The sequence below is a fragment of the Anguilla anguilla genome, chromosome 19 (genome assembly GCF_013347855.1).
Source record: "Anguilla anguilla isolate fAngAng1 chromosome 19, fAngAng1.pri, whole genome shotgun sequence".
NCBI classification, from domain to species: Eukaryota; Metazoa; Chordata; class Actinopteri; order Anguilliformes; family Anguillidae; genus Anguilla; species Anguilla anguilla.
The window spans coordinates 14,734,456-14,762,428 of record NC_049219.1 but is presented as its reverse complement, the minus strand read 5'-3'; the positions used below and the strand labels follow the sequence as shown (position 1 = coordinate 14,762,428).

Here is a 27,973-nt window from a genome sequence, read left to right as displayed (position 1 = left end):
GTTACTTTCGTTTGCAAACTTATTTTTTTAATTGTCAGTAAAAATATATCGGTATATCAGCATTAACAGAGGGTAGCGTCTTTTAAATTGTCGCAAAGAACTATTCATGCTTTTTTTCTCAAAAAGACGAATGTTGTAATTTTCTGAAATAACAAAGAAGCTCAAATGAAAACGTTGTGTCCTGTTGCAGCTTGCTATGGAGACGTTTAATATGGTCAAGCTTTCAGGGGTTTTCGGGGGAAAACAGCTCTAATAGAAAACATCCATCAGACCAGCAATAACTTCAGAGGGTTGCTGTGTACGCCAAGTGACACCATTATTATACTTCTATTCAAAGCGCACACTTAAAAAAAAGAAAACAAAAAGACATAGTTTTTTGGACTTTAAGACATAACAGTGTGCTTGCAGGACAAGGGATCACTATCCTGAGATTGCTATGACAAGGTGTTCTGGAAAAATACAAGCAATTTAATGTACACAGCTATTATGACTCTGTTCAGATCTGTTCAGATTTGCCCCACTTTTGACAAACCAGTTTAACGAAAAACTATCTTCTCTGTAAATACTTTTCTCTAAGGTGGGGCTCATAATTTTTATGCTACCATATTATTTGCTTCTTGCTGCATTTTGAATTCTGAATATATTACTATAATGCATACAACACAAAATACATTTCTTGTAACATTTCCTAAATATAATTGCTTCTAATTCCTGCATTCTTACACAGTCGTATATATTTTTATGTTTGAATTTTATGTTCTTACGTAAGTTTCATTTCAGTGGAGTGTTTTAAGTCATATCAATCAAGCCGATGAATTCAATAGGTAATTTGAACCAAAGCAAGATTAGTTCGAGGAATTTCACCGGATGTCCCAGGATGGCTTTCCTTCTTAAACACAGACACATGCATGCTTCCCTTCACAATCTTCTTCACTGAGCCCTCCCTCTCAGCAAACCCAGCAGGCTGGAAACCTTAACGGTCTTTTACCGTGCGTAAAAACTAAAAACGATTCCGCCATTTTCACAAGTGAGTACTGTTTACTAATTTGCGTTTACTTTCCTCGTATTTGTGCGTAAATCTTAAAGCATGTTTACTAGATAAAAAAAAAAAAAAAAAAACAGGCACCCCGGCCGCAATGGCAGAAACAACATTAATTCTTGATGCAATTCCACAACTGTTTTCAGCAATAGTTGCGCGTGCTGCTGTTTTTCAGAGCCCTACTTAAAAATGTGATTTATAGCGAGGATTATACAAAGTCTCACTGAGACGAAAAAGAAGAACGCTTACATGCGTGTGCTTGCTGCTTATGCAGAGTTTCGCCCAGCCCACTTAAAATTGGCAGCAAACCTTATGGAGTAGCATTGCGCAAAGTAACCTTGTCTGAATTTCTATTATATTTAAAAATGTAATTTATTCATGAATAACAACAAAAAGCGCGTGATATTGGTTGAGAATATCCACACAGTACTATAAAGCGACACAATAAAACCTAAATGCAAACACAAACTGCGTAAACTTTGTGCGGTCGTTAAATTTTTGGTTGCTTGCATTATTCGTTTGCTTGGAATCCACGCAAATTATTCTTCGTTCTTGGGATCATAAGTACTCCATTTCATGTAAATACACAGTGTTTCTTGTTCTCATTATCTTTCTTGTCATCAATAATATCATTGATTATTACCATGAAAGTAATAATAATAAGCATTATTGTGTTAGTGACAGCAGTGGTAGGATTGCATATGTGTAGTTATCCGGTTTAAAAATGCCTAAATTCTGTATACTCCAGTTTCCTCGAGTCTTCGAATCCTACTATGGGTGACGGTCCCGAGGAAGCCCCTCCCAGCGACCCCGGGAATGTGGAGGCTGCTCCGGGGACCGCCGACAGGGTCCAGGAGAGGGGGCAGTGGGCCAACAAAACCGAATTTGTTCTGTCCATGGCCGGAGAGATCATCGGCCTGGGCAACGTATGGCGCTTCCCCTATTTATGCTATAAGAACGGAGGAGGTGAGTGGGAAGGAGTTGAGGGGGACAGATGTCTCCTCACATAAATACTGTCTCGGAAAAAGACACTTCATCTGAATAAATGTGTCTAAAAATTATGTTTAAGTTCTGTTTCACTTAGAGACTTGTGGTTGAGAAAGGTATGCTGTCAGATACTATTTCTATCTTCACTCCTGTCTGGGTAGAGGTTGCAGTAAAGTGCAGAGGTAATGGAGCCAGGCGTTGCGAGTGGCGCACTGATTGTATTCTGTGCAGTAATGTGGTTAACTCCAGGTATCTTTCCGTTACACTGTTAATGGATGATATGTAAGATTCAGGCTCTTTTTGCGTATCACGTGTCCTCATCTGGAAGTAAAGAGCAGAACGTTTACACAAAGAGTAATATTTCCAGTACAGCCGCCTTACTGTACTGAGCTTTTGAAAAGGGTTCAGATCAGTTCATTCTCATTTGATCCACTGACTCCATGTCAGTACCTGCCAAGTAAGCGTTTATCCTCAAAATATATCCGGTTTATTCTGGGTGCGTTGTACTGCATAGTTAACTCTTTGTGTCGCTGTTCCGTGAAGCGGGCTTTTATTGAATAGGTCTTCGCTGCTGAAGTGTCCACAGGCTGTTCGCAGGCTTGGGCAAAGTACTGCATGGGCGGTATCAGGCTTCTCATTCACTTCTTAAGTGAAGTGATTGGGTGTGTGTCTTCCTGTCTCTAATCTAACTTCATCCCCCCCCTTTGTGTGAGATTTTGGGGAGGGGTAACCGCGGTGCCTGTGTGCTGTCCCGCAGGTGTGTTCTTCATCCCCTACTTTGTGTTCCTCTTCTTCTGCGGGATCCCCGTCTTCTTCCTGGAGACATCCCTGGGCCAGTACACCAGCGAGGGCGGGGTCACTGCCTGGAGGAAAATATGCCCCATGTTTGAGGGTAAAACAGCTCCTGTCTGTCACTTCGTAGCGCCTAAATGTTCCTCCTCCATTGGCCTGTCCCGTGCACCCCCCCCCCCCCCCCCCCCCCCCCCCCCCCCCCCCCCCCCGTCATTGTGCTGCATATTCCTCCATAAACACAAAACCATGCTGATGCATAGAGTGGTTTGTAGAAGCAGTTAGCGTGCATTGCACATAAAGGGCCGTTTACTTGGCCTGTTTTTATTCATTTATCCGCAGTTTTGTGCATGTTAATTGGCAGCTGTAAGGTGAAATTTATATAACGTGTCTTGCAGCTCCGGGTGGATTTTAGCAGTTTTATTGTGCTGATATTTCCCTTTTTGTTCCCTTTTTGCTGAGCAGGAATAGGAATCGCATCACAGGTCATTGTCCTCTACCTCAACATCTACTACATCGTGGTGTTGGCCTGGGCCATTTTTTACCTCTTTAATTCTTTTAAAAACCCGCTCCCCTGGTCAGCTTGCACCAACAGTTGGAACACAGGTACAGTGAAACGTGTGCCCCCCAACCGGCTTTAGGACGTTTTTACTCTAGTGAAGCCGAGAGGTGAACAGGAGCGATGTTTATAATGCTTTAGACCAAACTCACATTACAGCTTAATTTCCCCACACTTAGTACTTGAAGCTGCACCTGGGCATAACTAGGGTCTTATGCCCAGGTGCAGTTTAAGCCCAACACAAATTTAAATGTCTCAAACAAAGTTTCCCATCAGTTTGCGTAACCGTTGAATTTTCGGTGAATGATGGCGCCCTCACTGAAGTCAAGGAACAAACCACATTGTGAATTAATTTAATGTGGGCCTGGGCTTTGTAAACTGCCTTTTTTTTTAACCTGAAATGTTTGATCGTCCCAGCCGAAGAAGATACTGTATGTCAGCTGGACCATGAAATAACACCTGTCAGGATGCAGGATGCTGTGCTGGTTTAGAGTACCTTCAGAGGTGTGCTAAAATGAGCTTTTAGGCCTGCTTTTACCCCAAGCTTCTCTCCGCAGCACACTGCCAGAACAGGAGCATCATGGGACATGAGTCCGCCCTGTTCAACATCACTATGAACGATTATGAGTATGAAAGGTTGTACCAAGCTAAATATTTCTGATTAATGCTTTGTCAGTTCATTTTTTGGGGTTGCAGAACAGAATGTATGTATGTATTGGGGTAATGTGTAAGAAAAGGTAGGGGAAGACTTGTCTGAAGAAGAAAGATAAATACATCTTACATTTTTTTCATACAATAGCTTGAATTTGCGCATTAAACAATATTACGATGCCTATATTATTGGAATACATTGTGAGCTTGCTGATGTTAGTGTAACATACTCTGACCAGCTTAAAAATATTGTGGCGATTTGAGCCATTAATGTGAAAAATAATAGATGTGCTACAAATAGAGATGTGAATGTGGATGTAAACTCCCAGAATCCTCTCTCCACAGACCTGACGTAGACATGGTGACGCCCGAGGAGGAGTTTTGGAAGTAAGTTGCACATGCAGCAGGTGGTGGGTGCTTCTCCGTGTGCACAGCTGAGCTTGGTGTGCGACAGCCCTTGTTGTCGGTGTCTGTTGTTTTCTCTCAAGTCTCACTTGCAGTTGACTGGATTAGGTGGCAGGATAAGGCTTGATCAATAAAAAGCTCATTGCACGGTTGCATGAGCTTTATATTGATCTTTATACAGCTCCTATCCTAGCGATACTGCACTATTCTATACCATGGACTGTCCTTTGCAGTGCTGAACAAAACAAATCTGTTTCATGCAGGTTAACAAGCCTTAAAGCATTCACATATGAATGAATGTCAATGTTGAAATGGGAATCCAGTTACTTCCTGTGTTCTTCTGTCACGTCGAATGAGACAATTCACCAAGTTGAATGACGGATTCGCAGTGCATTATGGGCTGGCCGGAACCATGAGAAATGCAGGGGAGACAGATGTCAGGATAAAGAATTTACTATGGAAATACTAGCCTTAGCCACGCTACATCTATCACAGTGCCCTTAGCTGCATTTTCTGCATAGAGCACTGCATTTTCAATCTGAGTCTTGCACCTGCTACAAACTTTGCGTGGTAGGTTTATCTATTGGTTACTATTGGTTACGACACCTCTCCACTGACACTGGTTATTCTCTAAAGTTTTTTTAAGCTCTAGATGAAGATGTCTGGCTAAATGGTGAAATGCAAATGTAAATGTGTCCATATCCTTCCCCATTGGTCAGTGGGGTCTGTCAGGTTCTACAGCATTATGACTCATAGAGTGAGTGAGTGAGTGAGGGAGGGAGGTGAGTGGTTGGGTTTGGACCATGGCTTTATGACTGAGGGGGGTTTACTGTAGCACCTGGGAGGATGTAAGCCAGCAGAGTCTGCGCAGCCACCCAGAAGGAAGACGGAGCGAATTTTCTTTTCTCTTATTTTCTTTTCCTCCCTAATCCATTCCATTTCTCCGTTCATTTGCCAGGAGCTAAGCAAACAAACCGACGGCGAGATTGCGCGCGCTTTGTTTTCCCCAACAGAAAGGGGCCGTAATTCCTCAGCTTCAGATCCACTGCTCCTTAACCGCTGAAAGGCTGCGGGGGCGGGGCCTGTCTTTCAAAGCGCGGCTAGGCTATCCCGTGGGACAGGGGCAGCACAATGCGCCCATTTATGAGACAGCCTGAATAGAATAGCTCACGACTGAAGTCACGGACATCCCAAAAGACACCTCAGTAGCACAAAGCCTTGGTCCCAGCCAGACTGACTAGCTGACTTGGAAATCTTTACAAGTAGCTGCAGATAGGATATGGCAGTAAACTCAGTAAACTCAGGACCTGTGTGTTTTTGTGTGCCTGTGTCTGCTGTGCATTTCAAACGTGTGTGTGTGTGTGTGTGTGTGTGCGTGTGTACATGTGTATGTGTACCTGTGTGCTTATGTATATGTGTATGTACCTGTGTGCATATGTATATATGTGTGTGTGCATATGTGTGTGTACCTGTGTGCATATGTATGTACCTGTGTGTGTGCATATGTGTGTGTACCTGTGTGCATATGTATGTACCTGTGTGCATACGTACGTGTGTGTTCTCCAGTATCCACGTGTTGGGGAAGACAGCCAGTCTGCATGAGCCCCTGGGTCCTGTGCGCTGGGACCTGGCCCTCTGCCTGCTGCTGGCCTGGGTCATCTGCTACTTCTGCATCTGGAAGGGGGTCAAATCCACCGGGAAGGTGAGAACGGAGGGGGGGCGGCCATTTTAGCATCTGGACATTTCACCAAAGCTGGCCCCGCTAACAGGGTCAGCTACAAAGGGAGTGGGATTTATGTTCCCGCGGTGACCTGTTCCTGACTGTGTTCCGGATGACTGCAGGCTGCAGGGGTGCAGAAACTGCACGGTTCCTTTGAAGGAATAGGCTGAATAGACATGAATGGCAGAGATGGATAGGATAGGATCTAATCCAATTCTTTCTCAGTTTAAGAAAAAAATTAATATGCCTTATATAGCAACAGTGTAAACTTAAGTTGCAGTCAAGTGGGTGCTAATTCTCCATTATAATAGATTAGCAATTTCAGTCTGGTGTTACCCCAGGTTAAACAGTGCGGTTGTAGTTTTTCACACAGTTTCTGTTTATAACTTGTCAATTACACGGCTGTGTGCAGTATTGATAAATATAACCTTCTGCAAATGCCTGTAAAAGGACCTGAGCGAACTGAAATGATTTGAATTGAAATGAGCATCTCTGATGTGGCCTTTTTTTGGGGGGGGTGGTGGTGGAAGTTTTTGCAGAGGTCACATGCAAAGAGAACATATCCGCACACTGTTGACAAAAGCTGTGTTCCACTTTATTAAGGGAAGGGTCTGTTGCTCACAGCCGATGGAACGGAAGGGGACGGAAAGCCAGTTATCCCAGCAGTCTGTTGTTTGTTTAGCGTGCCCTGATGAATGTTTGTGCGCCCGAAAGCTTCGTTTAATAAAGTGGAGCGTAGCCTTGGGCTACGGCCCGTGGTTATCTTTTGTTTGTGCTCAGGCCGTCTTGCTATCCAGCTCCTTATTAGAGCCTTCGAGCTGGGCGGGCGGCTGCTGGTTTATTCTGGATTTTAGGGGGGTCAGATGGAAAGCTGGGAGCCAGTCCGTGCCCCTCCTGTCCCCCCTGTACCCCCCGTACCCCGTATCTGTGGTGTTGAGGATGGGCGCCCCCCTCTCTCTCTCTCTCTCTCTCTCAGGTGGTCTACTTCACCGCGACGTTCCCGTACCTCATGCTCTTCATCCTGTTCGTGCGCGGGGTGTCCCTGCCGGGGGCCTGGGAGGGGGTGTCCTACTACCTGTACCCCGACATCTCCAAGATCTCCAGCCCCAGAGTAAGCCTGGGGGGGGGGCGTCACTCGGACCAGCGATGAAAGCTTCTCAGTCTCCTGCGTGGGACTGTGAGGCTGTCAAACAGAGGACGCACGCCCTCTGGTCATCACCCAACGCTGCGTTTTTTTTCGCTTGTGCACTGCGAGTGAACTCGGGGGGCGTAGCTAGGAATTCTGGGCCCCCTGAAAGAATTGTGCTCTGGGCAACCCCTTTTTTTTATGAAACAAATTTTTTTTTATTTTATAGCTGTGGGCCCCTAGAATTGTCACCATGTTTGACTCCACTAGCGACAGCCCTGGGTGAACGTTTACCTCCCCATTTCATTTCCTTTTCTCTTTCCCTGCTGGCTTCTGGGGGTCAAAGGGCAAATTCCTGCCCCCCCCCCCCCCCCCACTGAGAACAGCACACTCTCCCGCCTCCGTAGCCGTGGCAGTCAGTGTGTTTGAAAAGCCGGAAAAGAAAGTTTTTTATGGCTGTAGTAACAGCATGTGCATCCTCACAAGAGGTGAACTTATCCTGAGTAAGGGTGAATTAAGTCCTGCACAGGACCGACTATCAAAACAGCCTGTAATTTTTGTGAGAGGCGATGTGTGCTTTGCTTGGGGTGGACTTGAGCGGGGACAGAGAGGCAGGTCTGTGCATTCAGTATGTGGAACCAATGAGGCTGCATTCCAGTGTATGACCCCAGCTGCGCTTTAAGTCTGCAAAGCTGCAAAGCCTCATGCTATAGAAACGGATCAGCATACTCCTGCAGTGTGATTGGTTACAGTCCAGCACGGTATCCAATTACATTTCTGGATACAATCACCACCCCCTCCCCTCCCCTCCCCTCCCCTTTCCTTTACAAACCATTCTTACAGGGGGACCTGCAACGTAGGCATATGTGGTTTTGCCTGAAAGCCTGCTTGTGTCTGCTTTGCACACAGGACCGCAATGTAGTGCGGTATCCAGGGAAGGGGGAGGGTTGCAGCAGCAGCATGGGCCGGCCTGTTGATAGCAACCAGATGGTGTTGTCTTGGTACTGCCGTTGGTCGCCCTGTCACACTGGAATTTGATTGGTTAAGAGATGCAAGAGAGTGTCTCATAAACTTGAAATGTGTTGATATTTCAACATCATTAACATTCCTGCAGATTATTGGCAATTTTACGAGAAATGCGTTACAGTTTGAGATCTTGCTTTGTTTCAGAAATAGCCCAATTTCCTGGCTTGTAAATACTGCTATTGTCTTACCTTAAATGCATTTCATATTTATTTAACATTGGTATGAATCTATCTTACCTTGGTTACAGTTTATGTATCCATTTATTGTTCAAGTACAAGTAGTATCAGGGGTGAAACAGAATGGAAACTTCTCACTCTGGTTTGACTGTTTAAGATGAAAGATCACAAAATATGCGATTGGAACGCTCTTAACTGAACCTTCTATAATGCTGATGTAACAATCACTGCTGGTAATTTAAAGTAATGTAGTTCTAGAACCCTAACATATAGTTGTGAGAACATTCCAAATAAAAGCAGACTCTTCAAAGGGGTTAATGAAGACTGTGTTTTCAGGAGAGTGACAGGCTGTGAAAGGGTGTTTTCTCTGTTAAGGTGTGGTGCGATGCAGGCACACAGGTCTTTTTCTCCTACGCCGTGTGCCAGGGGGTCCTCACTGCGCTGGGAAGCTACAACAAATACAACAACGACTGCTACAGGTCAGTGGCCCCTGTCTGTCCCCTAACTGTCAGCCATCTTTGCCTAAGTCCTGCATGGAGTCAACTGTGGACAAACATATGAAAACACAGTATTTTACACAGTGCAAGTCTCTGTGTTCATGGGTTTGATCCCTTGATCTGACCAAGTTGGTTACACATTTTAAAGAATTTAAAGGTAACTTTATTATCATGTACCTACGTGTTGTTATTTCATGTGGTCAGAAAAAAAAGTGACACCTAGTTGATTATTATTTTTAAATATTATTCTGTTTTTTTTTTTCATTGATATTTTTAAAAAGGGTTTCTGCTGTTGCACCCACACAGGTGCTAATCTCAGCCTGAGAAGGCTTTATCATTAATCATTAATCATTAATCTCTGCTTTATTTCACAGAGACTGCATTGCGCTTTGCGTTCTCAACAGTGCCACCAGTATCTTCGCTGGCTTCGCTGTGTTTTCCATACTGGGCTTCATGGCTCATGAACTTGGCACGGACGTGGCTTCCATCGTGTCCTCGGGTGAGCGGAATGTGCTTGGGCAGATTTACCTGTGCCCATTACATGCAGCATGAATTCATATTCCTATTACCAGTCCGACGTCGCTGTCGCCGCACTGATCAACTTCGAAAGAGAGTTTTTGTAATGGCTTTTATGAAGGTACTTCACACATCCGAGACATATTGCCGTTATCACAGGAGATGACCACTAGAGGGCAGATCAACCCAATCAGTGAGGAGACTGATTAACGACTGTCTAATCCCTACAGTATTGCAGCAATATTCTGAGCTGCACTTCTTAACAGGGCTTTTTGTGTACATTTTCCGATTATCTGGATGCATTAGTGTTCTTTTGAACAGCCTTTTTATGAACTGCTGACCTTGAGCGGTGTTGTAATCCACGCAGAGCTGGAGTGTGAGGGCGTGGCAGTGTCGAGCTCCCTCTCCTTCTTCCTTGCAGGTCCAGGTTTGGCCTTCATCGCCTATCCCAGAGCTCTGTCTCTGTTGCCAGGAGCTCAGTTTTGGTCTGTTCTCTTCTTTCTGATGGTGCTCTTCCTGGGCCTGGATAGCCAGGTAGGGTAAATGTACCACACACGGGGTGTTCCCTGAGCGGTGGAGTAAATTCAGTTTACCATTCAGTCACAGTGTTCATGAAGCGTGCTCATTCATGGTGTGTGTGTGTGTGTGTGTGCGTGTGTGTGTGTGTGTGTGCGTGTGTGTGCGTGTGTGTGTGTGTGTGTGTGTGCATGTATGTATGGATGTATGTGTGCATGCGTGTGTGTGTGTGTGTGTGTGTGCGCGCTGGTGCGTGCGTGTGTGTGTGTGTGCGCGCGCGCTGGTGCGTGTGCGTGCTCTCAGTTTGTGTGTGTGGAGAGTCTGTGTACAGCTATCACAGACATGTTCCCCCATGTGCTGCGGAAACCAGGAAGACGTGAGCTCCTGGTCCTGGGCATCGCGGTCTCCTGCTTCCTCCTGGGGCTAATGCTGGTCACCAACGTACGGCGGTGGGGGGGGGGGGGGGGGGGGGGGGGGGGGGGGGGGGGGGGTGGGGGGGGGGTGGAGAGTCAACAACTGTTGTATGTATTTATGTGTATTGTATTTTAATATCATGCAGCAATGTTTATTTGCTTAACACAATATTAAGGTGTTGCCACACTAATATTATACCCCAAATACCAAAGTGAAGGATATTTAAATGAGTAACTCTATGCTGTTTACGTACATAAGATTATATTGAGTCTGCGTTCCTGTAATTATTTCTGTTTGTCACTCATTTCTGATATTCTCAGGGAGGAATTCACATATTTTTGCTGATTGACCAATATGGTCCAAGTGGGACCAGCCTGTTGTTTATAGCCTGCTTTGAAACCCTTGTCATTGGATGGGTTTATGGTCAGTAGTTTTCATTAACCTGTATATGCATAATTGAAAAAGATATCAAAGATAATATGACACGTCGTCAGGTGAAGACTTGCCACAATGTCTGCACTGATATTGTAATAACATTTGAGATGGTCTTTGTGTGCTGCACTGTTATACAGAACGTGTAACTTTACGGAAGTTAACTGAACTGCTTTGGATTTTTCAGGTGCAGACCGTTTCTATGACAACATACAGGACATGATTGGATACCAGCCGTTTCCAGTGATAAAGTACTGCTGGCTGTTTGTGACTCCAGTTATTTGTTGTGTGAGTGTTCACCCTCTAAATGGTTTCTCGTCTCATCTTATGTCTTCATATTGCTGTGGCAATAAGGTTTAGTGGCACCACCTCCCTCTATCTCTCTCTCTCTCTCTTTCTCTCGCACTCTCTCCAAATTATGGTCAATTGGCAGAATTGATTGGAGGGCCGAGTTGTGATTGAACTACGGGAAACGATGCTAACCATAAGCAAGCAGAGTCTGACCTGGAAGCAGTTTAACCCTGTCCTGTAACCTTTGCCCTTACTCCACGATACATTTAATTCAATGTGAAGTGGCTAGCCCAGTTAGCGTGACCCTCTTCCTCATGCCAATCAAAGCGCTTTCTGTTCCTTTGATTGCAGTACCAGCCTCCAGCAAGACTGTGTCGGTGTGAGAGGGGAAGTTAGTTAATGACTGACAGAAAAATATATAAGATTTTCTGGGGTGGTGGGGGCCCAATGTGAGATCGTTTCATGGGGCCCCAAATCCCTGGCGGCGCCCTCCCCCAGCCACCCATGTTTATTTTCCCCCGCAGTTCATTTCAGCTCTATCTGTTGGACTCCAGTCAGTTTATTCTATGTGTGTTGCTAGCATGTTCTGGTCTAGTCCCGGTCCATGATAAGGGTTAGCTGTCCCTGTGACCTCTGACCCCCCCCCCCCCTTCCGCCAGGTCACTTTGTCTTACAACCTGACGGATGACTGGAGGAGGGGCACTTTACCTGGGCTGGAGCTCGGACTGGCTTCCCTGCTGATGCTGCTGCCCATGATGTGCATTCCTGCCTACATCTTCGTGCACCTCTGTAAGGTGGGTGTGCGCCTCCTCCCGGTCCCGGAGGCGTTTGGGCAGGGGAACAGCAGGGTCTCTGGGGTAGCCCCCCCCCCCCGCTCTTCTGTGGAGAAAAAGACCAGGAGCTCAGTCGTTATTGGTCAGAAACCCTGTCCTTAATGCTTTATCTGTACGGTACGTCATCTCCCAATGGTAATGTCACGGGTAAATATTCCTCTTATTTAGATATGAACATGAGCAGTGAAGTAATGGGAGTAAATGGTATGCCATGCTCCAATAACCCGCACTTTGGAAATGAGCCATTGTGGGATAGCCTGCATCCCCCCCCCCCCTGTTTATAAGCACGAATAAACAGCTTATGTTTGTAGCACGTCTCTGGTTTAAGTGTGGACTGTGCACTCTTAATGTCTTTGTGCAGTCTGTGTGGATTGCTTTTTGTGGATGTGCTGTGTCCTGAATTTCAATTCAGCAGATGCTTTTATCCAGACTGACTTTTCGTGTGAGACTGACTGACCATCCCTTATCGTTTCGTGTCGATCAGAGTCCCCATGACATCACCTTGCCCTCCAGCGACCTGCCACAGGCGTGGCCCCAGAAGCCCCGCCTGACCTTGTGCGGGCGTGTCATCTTCGAGGGACAGAAGGCTTCTCGCAGAGGGGCCGAGGAGGAGAAGCTGGTCGGGGAGCACACCAGTCGTTTGTAAGGGCGCCGGCTGATGACGTCATCGAGCCACCCGTCGATTTCTGCGGCGGATCGCGTTCCCCTGTCGGCGTCGTTGACGGACAGACAGACAGACAGACAGGCAGACAGACACGTCAGACGTGACCCAACCCAAGAACGGGCAGAACCAATCGGTTTGCAAACAGGAAGACTGCTGCAGTGGTCCTAGTGCTGATGACTATCAGTGCTGAATTGTGTCCAGATCATGGTTAAGAAAAAATAAAAAAATAAAAAACAGGATCTTTTTATATTGCATTTCCTGCAGATAGAAAGAAATAGCGTGAATGGTGCGTTTGCCGATGTTTCTGTGAAAAGCAATATCTCCAGACAAGGTACTTATTACAGTATTCCAACTGTACATACTTTTATAAAATTGCCAATATGATAGTGGGTTGCCTTATAATTACATTAAGATATAGTCCATTCAATTTGATGTGTGGAAATCTGGTAATGGTTTTGGTTGAATCATCCATTCATCATGCACCTCCATGTAAATGTGTTGATTGATTTCATTTAAATTTATTTTTATTGTAGTTTGTGCATCTCAGTGTGTGCACATAATGAATTGTGTGTAAACGTCACTGAGCTCAACATTCTAGTCTTTAACCATAAAATTGCTGTATGATTAACTGTTTGTACATTTCCCCTGAGAAATGGTCCAAGGTAGCTACAAGGCTACATATACATTTTGTAACAGTTATATTTTATTTTGTAGTTTTATTACCAATGTTATAACACCATGTTTGTACTGCCAGATAAAAATGGAAATAAATAACTTCTTCATTACTTACAGAGAACTATGAGCAAACAGATCTAATTTATGATTAAATAACTGAATCATTCTTGGGGCTTGAAAGAATGTAAACTGTAAAAAAAAAAAAGGAAGAATTCTCTGCTTAGCCAAACTAAGAATTGAACCAATTAGCAGGCAGCTGCAAGGATGGTCCAATGCCCAATCATACGCTAGTCCGAGGTTTCATTTTCACACAGAACAGCCCTTTGATGCCTGATACGACAGCATGCTGTGGGGCATCGATATGTGAATGGATAATGAACACATATGAGCCCCGTTGACTTACATTAAATTTGGCCAATAGGATCTCACAGTGCCAGTATCCTGCATCTAAGCAGCACTGTACAGCACGTAGTCCCAGGAAGTGAGTTCACTGATGAGACGCTTTTTTAAAGGTACGCAAAAATCTACAGTGTGCATCTCTACCAGCCTGTCAAGTGTATTGAAAAACCAACAAAAAAAAAAAAAAAACTAAAATTTCACTAATTTATTTTCACTCTGCGTGTTCTGCATAATGTAAATGTTTTTCTTTTTTTTATTGCAGAGTGCAGTAATGCGCAGTGAGAGAGAGAAGTCCTTTGCATAGCTGACAGCTTTTTAATTAAATCTAATTAATTAAATTGTTTATTTTGACAAGGTCAATGCACATGAATGACATTTAGTGTGAATGTGGCAGAGTTAGCCAGGGAAGGCTAATTTTCATCTGTAGACCTTGGACTGTATGTTTTTGGATGCCAGTACGAATACGCTAATATTTTGCTTAACCAGAGCATGTGTCTCTGTTCATTCTAGTACTGTACTGCACAAGTGCCTGGACCAATCACAGGGGATTCTGAGGGAACCTGCTTATCAGCTTGTCGTAATGGCCTCAATACAGCAGCATGCGTGAAGTCACCTCTGCTGTCCTCCTCTGGCTAGCCTCTGCAGCATGACTTGCTGTCACTCCCCCTCCTATTTGCCTGGCTATTTAAAACCCCTTTTAATCATGGTTTGTCTGCTTATCAATGTACTGCCATTTGGAAAACATAAACCTGGACAAAAGAAAAAAAGCAAAACTCAAACAAGGAGGTTGTGGGGAAGAGGGGAGTTAGTTTGTGACCAAATCTGGCCTGGAATTCCATGGCCATGGTGAGTGTGGGATGCACTGCTCCCAGCTTGGGTCTCAAGTGATTTTGGGGTCTTTTTATTTTCCTCCTAAGGCCCAGTGAGCTCACAGGAGAATGGGGGGAGGGCAGTGTTGAATGGGAAAAGGCTTCTCTCAGGAAACTAAGACAGGCAGAACTAACACTGCAGACTGGCATACCTGATGACATTTCAGTCGATGAGATACAGATCCCACCCGCCTGTATAGGTGAGACCAGAGACCCTGAGGTCATGGACTGGGTACCTGAGAGAGGGAGGGAGAGGAGGGACACTGTGATTGAGCAGACTCGGGCAGGTGAGGGCTTCCCAGTTTGGCCACGTTTGTTTGACTTTACAGAGCAACTGTCAGAATTTCACAACTGCCTCATTTCAAAACTCCAAAATGGCGGGCGGGCACAGTGAAATGTGATCTGCAGTGACATTACACTTTATTCCCACATTTGTGATGCAGAAGAAAATTGTGCTAAGAATGCTTAGTTGTTGAAGTGATTATTTTTATAAAAATTGTTGCGAGGAACAAAACGAGGTGTCATTCTCACTCCAGAGCCCACGGTCCGAGCTCACTGTTCAACATTAATTAGCCCATCGATCGCTGAGCACTGTGAGCATGATGACGAAAAGCAATTCTGACACTTTCAATGGAAAGGCTGCCACATAACGATTGTGAAAGGACAAACGCATTGCACACCACATTTCATCTGTTATTGACGGCAGAATCTAGCTGTGGGCACTGGGCAAGAGAACAATTCTAATTTCTATCCCTTACAGTGTAAAAAGGGGGGGACCATAAACAACTGCCATACTGCTTTCCGTCAAAATGGCGGTAAAATGACGTAAAAACAATGGGGAAAATGAAAGAGAATACAGATGCACAGTGTACAGATGTGCCGTGTTGCAGCTGCTCACAGATCAATGCGTTGACCTCTGAACCTTCATCTGGGAATGAGGCTAAGTGCTAATATCGGAGATGCTAAGTATCTGAACACTGGAGATAATCGCTTTGAAGTGCTCCACACTTGGCATTTCCTGTGCAGAAAGGTGATGCTTCCTGTTTCTCTCATCGCCGCTGCTCCCATTGTTCACCACCTAACGTTCTCCTCACTTAAAGCCTTGGACCTTTTGTCTTCTGAAGAGGCTTTTTCAAACAAAACCACAACTAGGCCTTTAAAACCACGGATTAAGCCATTCTGTATCGGGATATCCCGTGGCAACTGGCACAAGAGCCCTGAAATATCAATGAATGTTTTTATTGTACCCCAACTGGGTGTTGGCACCAAGCGTCTGTGGCACCAACACAGAGGGATATTCTTCAAAGTGCTTTTCTTTCCGTCTTTCCCCCTGTGGTGAACATGGCGATGCAGTGTATCCCCAATGCTGGTGTTAGGCTCCAGGCATTAAACGGACCTGTCCACCCTGTCCTCAGACCCAGGGATCGATCGGCCTATTCCTGGCCGCAGGGCCTGAACACAGATCCGGCAATGAGCAGACAACAACTCGAAGCTCATTAACTTTTGTTCAATATTCACACACATACACACACACCCACACAAGCACACACATACACACACACACGCACACACACACATACACACACGCACACACACAGACTCACCCACAGGCACACAGATCCACGCACACACACACACACACACACACACACAAACACACAAATGGGTAGGGACCGTGCCCGCTGACTGTTGGGAAAAAAAAAACAAAAAAAACTTTTCCGGCAGAGACTTTGTCAGAAGTCCTTTCGCCAGCCACCCGGATGGCAGCCTGCTCTGCTAACTGTCCCAGTTCACCAGTGGATTGTGCGTTCTCTTCATGCTGCAGGAAAAGGAGGATACAGTACCTCACTCACCACATCTCCAAAGCCTGTAGGAAGCTTCTCCGAGTGCGTATGCTGCTGTTTTTCCTCTGTCTTTTGAACTTGAGGGGCTTAGCCTGAACGAGAGAAGTCCTGAGTCAGAGGGGTCTTGGTGAAATGCTGGCAGGCATCACAAACTTGGCACCAACCTGCCATCCTAAATTACCCTTAAAAAGACTGCTGTATTTCAAAAAAGGAAGCTTGTATTTAGACAGAGGAAGATTGGGTTAGTGTTGATAACAAGATGGTGATGCTTATTAAGTTCATGGGTTTAGTAATGGGGTCAGTTCTTTACAGAAACGGAGAGGCAGAATATTTTAGCACCAGTTAGAACGGTCTTGGCAATATTATTTTCGTATGGACTTGCTTTATCTGACGCACTGCCAGCCAGAAAGAGTTCTGCCTTTTATGCCTTCGGATTATAGGAAAAATGAAAAGGGAAACCATTACAAGCAAAAAGAGGATGTAAAGATATGAGCTGACATTGCGTCTATACAGTTAGACCAGTGGCAACCAACCCTGTTCCTGGAGATCTACCATCCTGTCGGTTTCCATTTCAACCCTAATTTGGCACACCCGACTCTACTAATTAGCAGCTCAACGAGATCTCTGTCTGTTGAGTGTAAGGTGTGCTTTGTCGGGGTTGGAGTGAAAACCTGCAGGACAGTAGATCTCCAGGAACAGGGATGGTTTCTGCTGAGTTAGACTTCAGAAAGAAAGTAAACACGGGAGCTTTCAATTCTGGGTTGGCCACTACAATTCAATTTCTACAAATATTTCTTTTTTACCAATTAATTTCTACGGTAAGTATACCACTGCATAAATTAATATGATGCTAAAGTTAATCTATAAAATTTATATAAAACGTTAAGGATTAATGTGTCTGCTGCTCTTAGATAGATAGATAGATAGATAGATAGATAGACTGATAAAGCTTGTTTCTCTCAAATAATCTGCAAGAGCTCAGACTTTATTTCCATAACTGAGTCGGAGATTTAAATTGATAGAATAAGAAAAACAATAATCTACAAGCAATAATTGCTTAAAGATTTCACCATTTCAGGGATGTTTAGAACTAAAATATGTATCAGAAAAAAAATGTGTTTAGTTTTCCATTCACTGAAGAGCATGTTCATTTGTCAGAAAAGTATTACCACCTGGAATTAATGTTTATGCCATTTAAGACAGAATTGATCGAGTTCCTTGACTCTCGTCTCAGGAAAGTCTATTGTAAGTGAACAGACAGACGTTTTCAGAATTGATGATCGTTCTATAACTGTGGTGCTTTGTTATACAGAAAATTATTCAGCGAAGTCTGTTCAAAGACGTCAGCAGCTCACTTTGAAAGTCAACTTTGAGGCCTTTGAACCGTCAACTCAATCGCATACAAAAAGTTGTCAATTGCAACAGAAACAAAAACTTCATTGTTAGTAGAGAAAGCAATTTACCTTGCAGACGGTCCCTCTCTGCGAATGAAATTGAATTTCCCAGCATAATACCTGTGGGGCCTTACAACACCAGAATTGACTGGGGAATCTAGCCATTGGTGAAGCCGGAGGTGTGTAGGCTGTAATTTAGATGGTAACACAGTGTCAATTAAACTCTAACAGAGTACATATGAGTCCAATAGGATTTAGCAATAGACCTTTTACACTGTGTCAGTGGAATTTTGGGCCTGTCAGTGAAGTGCTCCTCTTCGGTCTGCACCCCTCCCTTGACCCGTGCGCCGCGTGCCAGCCGGCCCGTGTGGGCGGGAACTAGAGCGTGGGGGTGCCAGACGCGGCGGGCGGTCGGCGGCGACACTGTCCCAGGCCAGCGGGGCACCATGGGAAAGACCGGGCTGGGCTCGGCGGAACCAGTCTCTCACACGGAGGTGAGGCGTGCCATTCCCTTCGAGGCCCTGGACCACGCCCCCTCTGCCAACGCCAAAGAGGAAGTGCCGGACCGGGGCGCCTGGAAGGGCAAGTTCGACTTCCTGCTCTCCTGCGTCGGGTACGCCATCGGGCTGGGCAACGTCTGGAGGTTTCCCTACCTGTGCGGCAAGAACGGAGGAGGTAAGAAACATGGCGGCGCCGTTGTCCCCGGCGACAACCCAGAGCAGCTTAGTAACAACATGCACACGTGAGGTTTGATCATCACAATACACACATGGAACGGATTGTCACACAAATGAAACACACTGTATTTGTAATGAGTGATAGTAAATAGAGGTTCATGAAATTGTGAACGTTTGTGTCTTCCTGTGAGAACCAACTCTTTTTACTTATTTCTGCTTTATATTGCCCCTTAATCATTATTATTATTATTATTATTATTATTATTACAGGTTTATGAATATATGTTATCATTGTTAACTAATACATTCAGTATTAAACGGCAGTCAATGGAATACCATTATAAACCTGCTGAAAGCTCACTGCTTAAAATACACACTGGCTAATTGGCTGGAGGAGGAGATTGACTCTTTTATCTATGTTTATTTACACTGCATAATTTAGCATTTGCGGGGCTATAATTACTAAACACAAATTTTAACCAAAATAGCACTTGCTCATCATTTGCACATTTCGGGACTTTCAGGTAATGGGCTAATAATGAACGCTTGTGAATCGTAGGTGTTGTTTTCCAACATCTCTCTGCGCAGTTTATAGCATACATAATTCAATATGCTCCCCCTGACCTGAACTTTATTTATAGGTTACTAAAAACTTAATGGAGTGTTGATATAAGCCTGGGACACACTGATATATGGTATAGCAGCAGATCCTCTGTGGGTAGGGCTTTTCCTGATTCGGCTTGCAGGCACCAACCATAGAAAAACTGAAATTGTTTGATGCTCTGCTGATCCACTGCAAAGCCGTATAGCCTGGGGGAAGCCAGTCTAACAGGTTAAATGAGGTTGCCTTCTTCACCTTATCAAAATCCATGCATTGGTCATTCCGACCTTATCCGGTGGAGCAAACAGGGCTTCCTCAATTAGAGAAATGTTAAAGTGTCTCCTGGTGTCCTACTGTTGGCAGCCTGCAAACACAGGACAAAAAATGAAGAAGAAGAAAAATGGCATTTCTGCCAAAACAGCCCGGAGTCTGTACACACTGCATCATCACATCACACTGTAACTGTTTTTTAGTGGTCCACAAAATCAGGCCAGTGACGTAGCCAATGACGCTGCGCGATGCTGCGCTGTTTCAGCAACAACAAAAAAAACAAAAGAGCCTCCGTCGCTGATTCTATTGGCGGTCGATGCGATACGGTAGCAGGCGCGGCGCTAGGCTACTGGGAACAGAGCGGCCTCTGTTTCCGCTCCCTGGACGTACGTTAACCCACTGAGCGTACGCTAGCCCACTGAGGGGCCAGCTACACGAAGGTCAATAAAATCATTTGGGAAGGGAATGACATTATTTTCCTGTTATTTCCAGTATTGGAAATGTAACTGGGTTTCACAGCTCGAGGCTGTGCTTGTTTTAACAGTCAGAGTTTATCACACATTTTATTTCTCTATGTCCTATTCTGTTCTTTTCTGTTCCTTTCTGTTCAATTCTGTTCTTTTACATGCCATTCGGTTCCTTTGTGTCCAAATCTGTTCCTTTCTGTTCCTCTCTTTTTTTGATTGTTTTTAATGAAACTTACTTCCATGATGTTGACCGCAAAATACCTAAAATATCCGTTATACACATCAGGGCTGTTTGAAAGCGTTGTTGGGGTTGGGCGATGATGTCACCTGGTTGTGGAAAGCGTACATTCTTTAAGTGTGTCACCTTGCTCCGACAGGTGCTTTTCTTATACCATACTTCCTGACCCTGGTGTTTGCTGGGATACCTCTCTTCCTGCTGGAAACAGCCCTGGGCCAGTACACCTCAGTGGGGGGGCTGGGAGTATGGAAACTCATACCTATGATGAAAGGTACAGAACATAGCAACCTTATAACAGTGATGATGATTTTGTGCTTCTATTTCAATTGTACAGATTCCAGTCATCCTCAGTCTTACACATAACAAGATCTACTCTACTATCATTTGTATGTAGTCATGTAAAATGAACTGTTGTTGTTTTGAATGTGATTTAATGTCTTTGTCTCTCCCTCTCCCTCTCTCTTTCTCTCTCTCTCTCCCCCTCTCACTCTCTCTCAGGCGTTGGCTTGGCTGCGGTTGTGCTATCTTTCTGGCTGAACGTCTACTATATAGTTATTATTGCCTGGGCTCTTTACTACCTTTTCAACTCATTCAGAAAGGCAAGTTCTAAAAGCTGGCGCCTGATCAAAGCTATTAAAAAAAAAAAAAAGAAATTCATTATGAAGACACAATTCTGCCTCCTTTCATGCAGGGAGTGTCTCTCTCTCTCCCCCCCTCCACTGTCCCTCTCAGCCACAGCTCTTCAGTGCTCGTAGTCTTTTGTTCACCTGATTAACCCTTTGAGGTGTTCTTCACTGAACATTCTAATGCTGATGTCACAATCACTACTGGCAACTGACAGCAGTGGAGTTCTAGAACACTTAGACTTGGAATTTTGAACAAAAAAAAAAAAACCCACATTCCAAAAACCTGCTCTTCTAAGAGTTAAGTGTCCTCTTCTCCCCTTTCCGTGTTCTCCTGGCAAGCTGTGCAGGTTGCAGCCTCTCCCCACCGCAGCGACGGCCAGCAGGCAGGCTGCCCTGCGTTGGGAACTGCAGGACAGGGCTGTGCCGCATCCATTTCAGCATCTCGTGCCAGCTTCTCTACTGAAATAGCTCATCCGCCCCAATAAACTATGTGATCTGACTTTTCAGCTAAAGTTCCTGATATGTCCATAACTAACAGCTCTTCTGTCCCCATGTGAATGGTTCTCTATTTATGTTGCCTAATTCATGAGTGAACTGGCATGGTGTTGAGCCAAAAATCTTTATTTAAAAAAAGGGGGGGGTGGGGCTTTAAAAATGACGTAGCTGGCAATGACCCAGGGGCCCCACCCTTCTTTCTCAAAGGAGCTCCCTTGGCAGAGCTGTGGCCACACGTGGAACACGGACAGCTGCTTCTCCAACTACAGCCTGACGGACACCACCAACCTGACCAGCGCCGTCACCGAGTTCTGGGTGTGAGTGACACCAGGGGCCGCCTCCCCAAACCCTTCCTGCATTTCTGCGTGAACGTGTGAGAATGAGAATCCGTCAGAATGCATTTACAAACAGTGTAGTGACAGTGTGGGTGAATCTCTGTACACCTATGATAAAAACATCACCACCCATATGACCACTGTACCCTGTGCCTCAAGTGCAAGATATACACACACACGCACATGCACACACACGCACACGCACACATGCACACACATGCACACACACACACACATGCACACACACGCACACACACGCACACACACGCACGCACGCACGCACGCACGCACGCACACACAGTGCATGGTGAGCCCGGGCTCTGGGTCTGGTTTCCAGGAGGAACATGCACCAGATGTCCAGCGGGCTGGAGGAGCCGGGGGAGCTGCGCTGGCCCCTGGCCGGCACTCTGGCCCTGGCCTGGGTCCTGGTCTACTTCTCCATCTGGAAGGGAGTGGAGTGGACCGGCAAGGTGAGTGCTCTCTTGCTCCGCCCCCTCTTCTACAGACCCCGCCCTCCCATTTACAGACCCCACCCCCTCCCTCTACAGGCCCCCACCCCATCCTGCTACAGGCTCTGCCCCCTCTTCTACAGGTCGCCCCCCAGCCCCTTCTACTACCGTTCATAATCGTATGCGGTGCAATATCATTTTATTATTATCATTATTGTGTGAAATATGACCGGAGAAATGTAGTGTTAAATTTAGGATATTTAAAAATGCTATCTTCTTTCTCCTTTCCAACATAATGGGAATATGCTCAAAGTATGATATTTGGATAATGGAAAATGATATCCCCTGGGGTTAGCCAGATGAAATGAGCATATTCAGTTTAAATACCATCATTTCCCTCCAAAGTGGAAAGCACATTTCCACAGATCCCTAAAGACAGCAGTAAAAATCTAGCTGGAGGGTCATGGGGGGGGATTCTGAACTGACGCCTGGGCTGTCATTACTCCTCCCTCCCCGTAGGTGGTGTACTTCTCGGCCACGTACCCTTACTTCATGCTCTTCATCCTGTTTTTCCGTGGGGTCACCCTCCCCGGGGCGAAAGAGGGGATCCTCTTCTACATCACGCCTGACTTCAACAAGCTCATCAAATCCGAGGTGAGAGAAGACAGCGGTCGTGTCACATGGGACTCCACTTCTTCATAAAGGCTCCCTTCTGCCATTATAACATAATCGGTTTGGAGGCTTTCTTCAAACACGATCAGTCAAGATGGAAGTAGTTCACTCTGTATTTATTTAATAAGCCCGGAATAACCACAGAGACCAACTGAGAAACTGATTTCTCACTTATTCTCTAGTCTGTCGTTTAAACATTATTTACAGAGCACCCGGGAGCTGCATATTGGAATATCATTGCTCAAAGGCAGTGAAATGGCCGCCTTGCCTCTTGCACTTGGCTCCTGGCCTCGGAAGGGGAAATGTGGGTCATCACTCACCTGGTCACATGCTCGTCCATCTCCTGCCCACAGGTGTGGCTGGACGCCGCCACTCAGATCTTCTTCTCGTACGGCCTGGGGCTGGGCTCGCTGATCGCCCTGGGGAGCTACAACAGCTTCAACAACAACGTGTACAAGTGAGTAGGGGGGGCGGAGCCTCAGAGATGGAGGTGGGGGGGTGGGGGTTGGTATGCTGCGGGGCGGGAGATCTCCTGGCACCTGGGCAGCCTTTGGCAGACAGGGGGCAGCACTGAGCAGATCCTTCACCCCTCCCCCCTTCTCTGCACAGGGACTCCATCATCGTCTGCTGCATCAACTCCTTCACCAGCATGTTCGCCGGCTTCGTCATCTTCTCCATCGTGGGCTTCATGTCGCACATCACCAAGAAGCCCATCCAGGAGCTGGCGGCCTCAGGTCAGCGCAGAGTGGGGGGGGGCGGGTGGGGGGGGTTTCCCTGCCGCCCAGCTTACTGCGCACGTCATGGGAACCCACCAGGTGGTCTTTGCGTTGTGGTCCCTGTGTCTGATACAGAGGGGGTTTGTCCATTGGCTGTGTTGTTGTTGTTGTTGTTGCTGAAGGTCCTGGCTTGGCGTTCCTGGCCTACCCCCAGGCAGTCACCCAGCTGCCCATGTCCTCTCTCTGGGCCATTCTCTTCTTCTCCATGCTGCTGATGCTGGGCCTGGACAGCCAGGTGAGGCGCTCCGCCCAGCTACCCTGCACCCTCCACCTGGTTTTAGTATTCCTGCCGCCGGATCACACATTAGCTTTCCTTTGATCTGATATAATTCACACGAATGCTCTTCCTAATGGAAAAGGCAGAACCGCATAAAAAGTAAAAGGTAATATACATAAAAAGGTAAAACCACAATGAAGCTACAGCGGAATCGGGTGACACGTGTCATAAAGTCTTGTTTGGTCTGTAGCTTGGGCCAAACAAAAAATGAAAGCTTGCAAATAAAACATTTAACCCTCTCTGCTGTGCACAGACCAGAGCTCTCCCTCAGCAGGCACAGATGCAGTGCCAGTGCATAATGTTTGGGACAAAGGCATATTTATTTCTAGATTTGGCTCTGTACTTCATAATTTTAGATTTGTTATCAAACAATTCACATGTGGTTAAAGTGCACGTTCTCAGCTTTTTATTAATTATTATTTTACACATTTTGGTTTCACCAAACACTTTGTCCCAGACATTACTGAGGGCACTGTATGTATGGCACTGCGAAAGCCCCAAATGCTTGTGGTTCGGTTTTCATCAAATGAGAATCAGGGCTGGGAGTCCAGTCACATGACCAGTGGCAGTAACCAATCACAGGACAGGATTTAGGGAAGGGCTCAGATATGTCATACGCTCCTCTGTCCCGTAGTTCTGCACAGTAGAGGGCTTCATCACCGCTCTGATGGACGAGTACCCCACGGTGCTGAGGAAGAGGAAGAAGCTCTTCATCCTGATTGTGTGCGCACTGTCTTTCCTCGTTGGATTATCCAACATCACCCAGGTGAGCTCACATACACATTTACATTGCCAAACCAAGTTCAGAAGTTCATGCAGTTCAGGTTTTACCCAGATATAGCCTGGCTGTGTTCAGAAACACCTCATGTTTGCGTCTGCTCGTATCTCCAGGGTGGCCTGTACGTCTTCAAGCTGTTCGACTATTACTCTGCAAGTGGGATGTGTCTTCTGTTCCTCATCTTCTTTGAGACCATATCCATATCCTGGCTTTACGGTACGTACCTTACGGCGTGTTCTTCCCTTAGTGACAAACAAGTTTGTTTTAAGAGGAAGTGCCAAAACACCAACTCAGGAAGGGCAAGCAAGGCTGTGTCTGAATCAGTGCACTTGCCTACTATTGAGTATATAGTAAGGCACTCGTATACCCAATGGTAGGCAAATCCATTGATTCGTACATGGCCTAAACTCTAAGTTGAGCCGTTGTGGTGAATCTTGGATCATGTGACCTTCTGATCCATTCACTGCACCTGCTGACATGATCATGTGACCCCTCTTCACTGCAGTGCAGCAGGTGTATTTTTCTGCAGTCCTTTTGCCATCTTTGTCCTGCCAGGTAATGCTGTGTGGCATCTCAGGTGGTATCTGACTCTATTTATTATATTTTTTTTATGTGCTCTTCCTGCATTTCCAGGGGCAGAAAAGTTCTACAAGAATATTGAGGAGATGATTGGCTACAGACCCTGCATCTGGTGGAAACTGTGCTGGATATATTTCACTCCACTCATCTGCCTGGTAATACTCAACACAAACTCCTGAGACAGCACACTGTCAAAACAAGCCCCCCCCCCCCCCCCCCCCCCCCCCCCCCCCCCCCCCCCCCCCCATCAGAGGCTTTCAGTGGTTTGTTCCAGGAGCACAATGTATTGATGTAACTGGGTCACTCCCATCTGTTTCCCAAACCCAGGGGGTGTTCACGTTCAGTGCCATTGAGATGACTCCGCTCACACTGGGGAAGTATGTCTTCCCGACCTGGGGCCAGGGCATCGGCTGGCTCATGTCCCTCTCCTCCATGGTGCTGATCCCGGGGTACGCCATCTACATGCTCGTCACCACCAAAGGGAGCGTCCGACAGGCGAGTGACCGTGCGCTGCCACCCCCCCCCTCCCCCCTACCCCCCCGCGGGTCCACTCCGGCCCCCCACACGTCATTGGCTGTCGTCCTTGTCTGCGGTTTATGACAAGGTTATCCGCTGCACCACACCCGCCCGCCAGGCTTCCATCTCCGCGTACGGTAGCGCTAATGTAGGCTAGGCCGCGCCACGCCGATTTTGATCCGGATGCCTACATTAACAGACAGCCCACAGACACAGAGGTCCTTGATGATGGGGGGCTAGACTGCCCCAATTTATTATGAGCTGGTTTTTTAGGACAAGCCATGTGCTCCGGGCCTTTTGTCCTGATATTAAATCAATTGTGCCGATGCGCTCTTATTGTCTGGCCAAAATTACATCAATTGGCTCCTCTCGGGCGTGGGTTCGGTTCGGCTGTCATCCGAGGACGCAACAAAACGCGCGATCTCCTGCGTCTACGATTCACAGACCTGGTCTGTTCTCAGCACCTTCCACTCGCGTCATTTACATACCATTGATTTGCTTATCAGGTTTACATCAGGAATGATGTCCCATGACGAACATTGCTGACAACATCATATGATGTGCTGCAGTAAGCCAAGTGGTTACTTTTTGCTGGTAGCTGGCTCCAGAGGAGATTGCTTGCGTAAGACATTGCACACAAAAGGCAACACATTATTAAATCAAATGCATTTATACTATGAAACACAAATGGAAGATATGAACTGCCAAACATTAATAAATAATTTCAGCTTAATATTAATATTCCACTTTAAAAAAGAATATTTCAAAGAACTATCAATGGTTGCAAATTTGTTTATGCTTTTGTCCATCTTTTTCTTATATTTATATTTAAAAGAAAACATAGCAGTCGGTTCACTTTATATCCTTGAGTAAGGGGTAATAACCCAAAAGGGAAAACGCTGTCTGTGCAAAATGAGTTTTTTGCCCAGGCACAGTACAGTAATCTCAGTTGCTCAGTCCTTGAGCCTTTTTCGAAAATGGAAATTGTGCAAATGCCGTTAGGCATGGATGGTGTAATCCTAGCAGACTTTCATTCAGAATACTCATTAGTGCAGTCTCCAGACCTGACCTGCATACAGGTTAATACTGTGCATCCCCTCTCTCTGTGGTCTATTAAACGTTTGAATTACACGATGGACAAGCAAACTAACTCATGAAGCACCATAGCTAATGGATTTATGATTCCCTGTCCCGAACAGCGATGGCACAAGATGTCCCGACCCCGAGAGGACCTCGAACCTCAGGAGCGAAATGAAGTCACGCACAAGACCTCACTGACTGAGAGCACCATGGACGATTCTGTCTGACTGGAGCGCAGTGCATTCTGGGGACTGTAGGCAGACATGAGCATGAAAGTGGCAGCTTGTGTTCTTGGCCTGAGAAAATATTTTTAAAAAAACAGCATTTTCATAAAATATGAACCACATAAGTGGATCAGGACCCATGAGTACATTTGTGAAAGGTAAGGCTGGGTGTCTAGTGTAGACGGAATGGAAGATTCTCTCTTGTGAATCAGGCTCTTTATATATATTATTTAAGTCTATAAATCTGAAGGGAAAACTTGATCTTTTTTTGTGAAGTTAGCCTTAATAAAATTGACAGCTCTGCTCAAGTGTTTCCCAGTGATTGTGCAACTGTATATCTGTTCCCTCCTGTTTTAATTCACCATTTAACCCCTCACTGTCATGAGATAGATACAAATCTTAAACAGGTACTGAAAGACAGACATTTCTATTTTCCAAGCTTTTCTTGCTTGTTCCCCTCTGGACCGGCACAGTAAAATGCCCCGGGTTAATTCAACTCTAACAGTGTTTATATGAGTTCAATAAGAACCATATGTACACTATAAGACTCGATTCAACACTGTACATTTTACTGTGTGGGCCTCCAGGTTACCCACAATGCAGCTTGGGTTACCTTTGACCCTTTCATCTTTCACCACATACCAGTTGTACATTCCGTCTCCCAGGTGATAAGCGGAAATGTTAGATGTAAAGGCCTCTGTTTTACTGTAAATTACCTACAAAACACTCTAAGAAATTAATTTATATTTGGTTTATCATGAAAAGACCATTTCACCTTTATGTTTTAAATGAATTATATATATATATATATATATATATATATATATAGGGCATTTACAACTTGTGGTTTATTGTGGATGTACGCATGGCATGTGATGATTTTAACCGGTTCTTAAATCTAGATGTGTTGGTTTCTGTAAAGTTGTACATATTTTTTGGTGAATTCAAATGTATGAAACTATTCAATTTTAATAAGATGATGAAATTGCCAGAATATATCCCTGTAACCAAGGTAACAGGAGACCTTTTGTGAAAAAACATTTTTAAGCAGTATATTCCATAATAATTAAGCGATATCATCAAAAGTGATT

At 45.5% G+C, this 27,973-nt stretch overlaps 1 protein-coding gene across 1 annotated transcript; it reads left to right on the top strand.

Annotated features, from left to right (window-relative positions):
- Positions 1–907: 907 nt before the first annotated feature.
- On the top strand, positions 908–27,972 carry LOC118219229 (sodium- and chloride-dependent glycine transporter 2-like). The gene is made up of 31 exons (XM_035402230.1): positions 908–1,027; positions 1,788–2,005; positions 2,784–2,918; positions 3,281–3,421; positions 3,932–4,010; positions 4,371–4,412; positions 5,997–6,132; positions 7,127–7,261; positions 8,854–8,957; positions 9,350–9,474; positions 9,913–10,025; positions 10,311–10,448; positions 10,742–10,844; positions 11,041–11,141; positions 11,804–11,938; positions 12,462–12,620; positions 16,289–16,470; positions 18,181–18,497; positions 20,215–20,346; positions 20,574–20,674; positions 21,404–21,513; positions 21,869–22,001; positions 22,500–22,634; positions 23,006–23,109; positions 23,262–23,386; positions 23,551–23,663; positions 24,340–24,471; positions 24,597–24,699; positions 25,117–25,217; positions 25,390–25,557; positions 26,778–27,972. The coding sequence occupies exons 2-31, from the start codon at positions 1,813–1,815 to the stop codon at positions 26,883–26,885; spliced, it is 3,903 nt and encodes a 1,300-aa protein (XP_035258121.1). The 5' UTR covers positions 908–1,027; positions 1,788–1,812; the 3' UTR covers positions 26,886–27,972.
- Position 27,973: the final 1 nt, after the last annotated feature.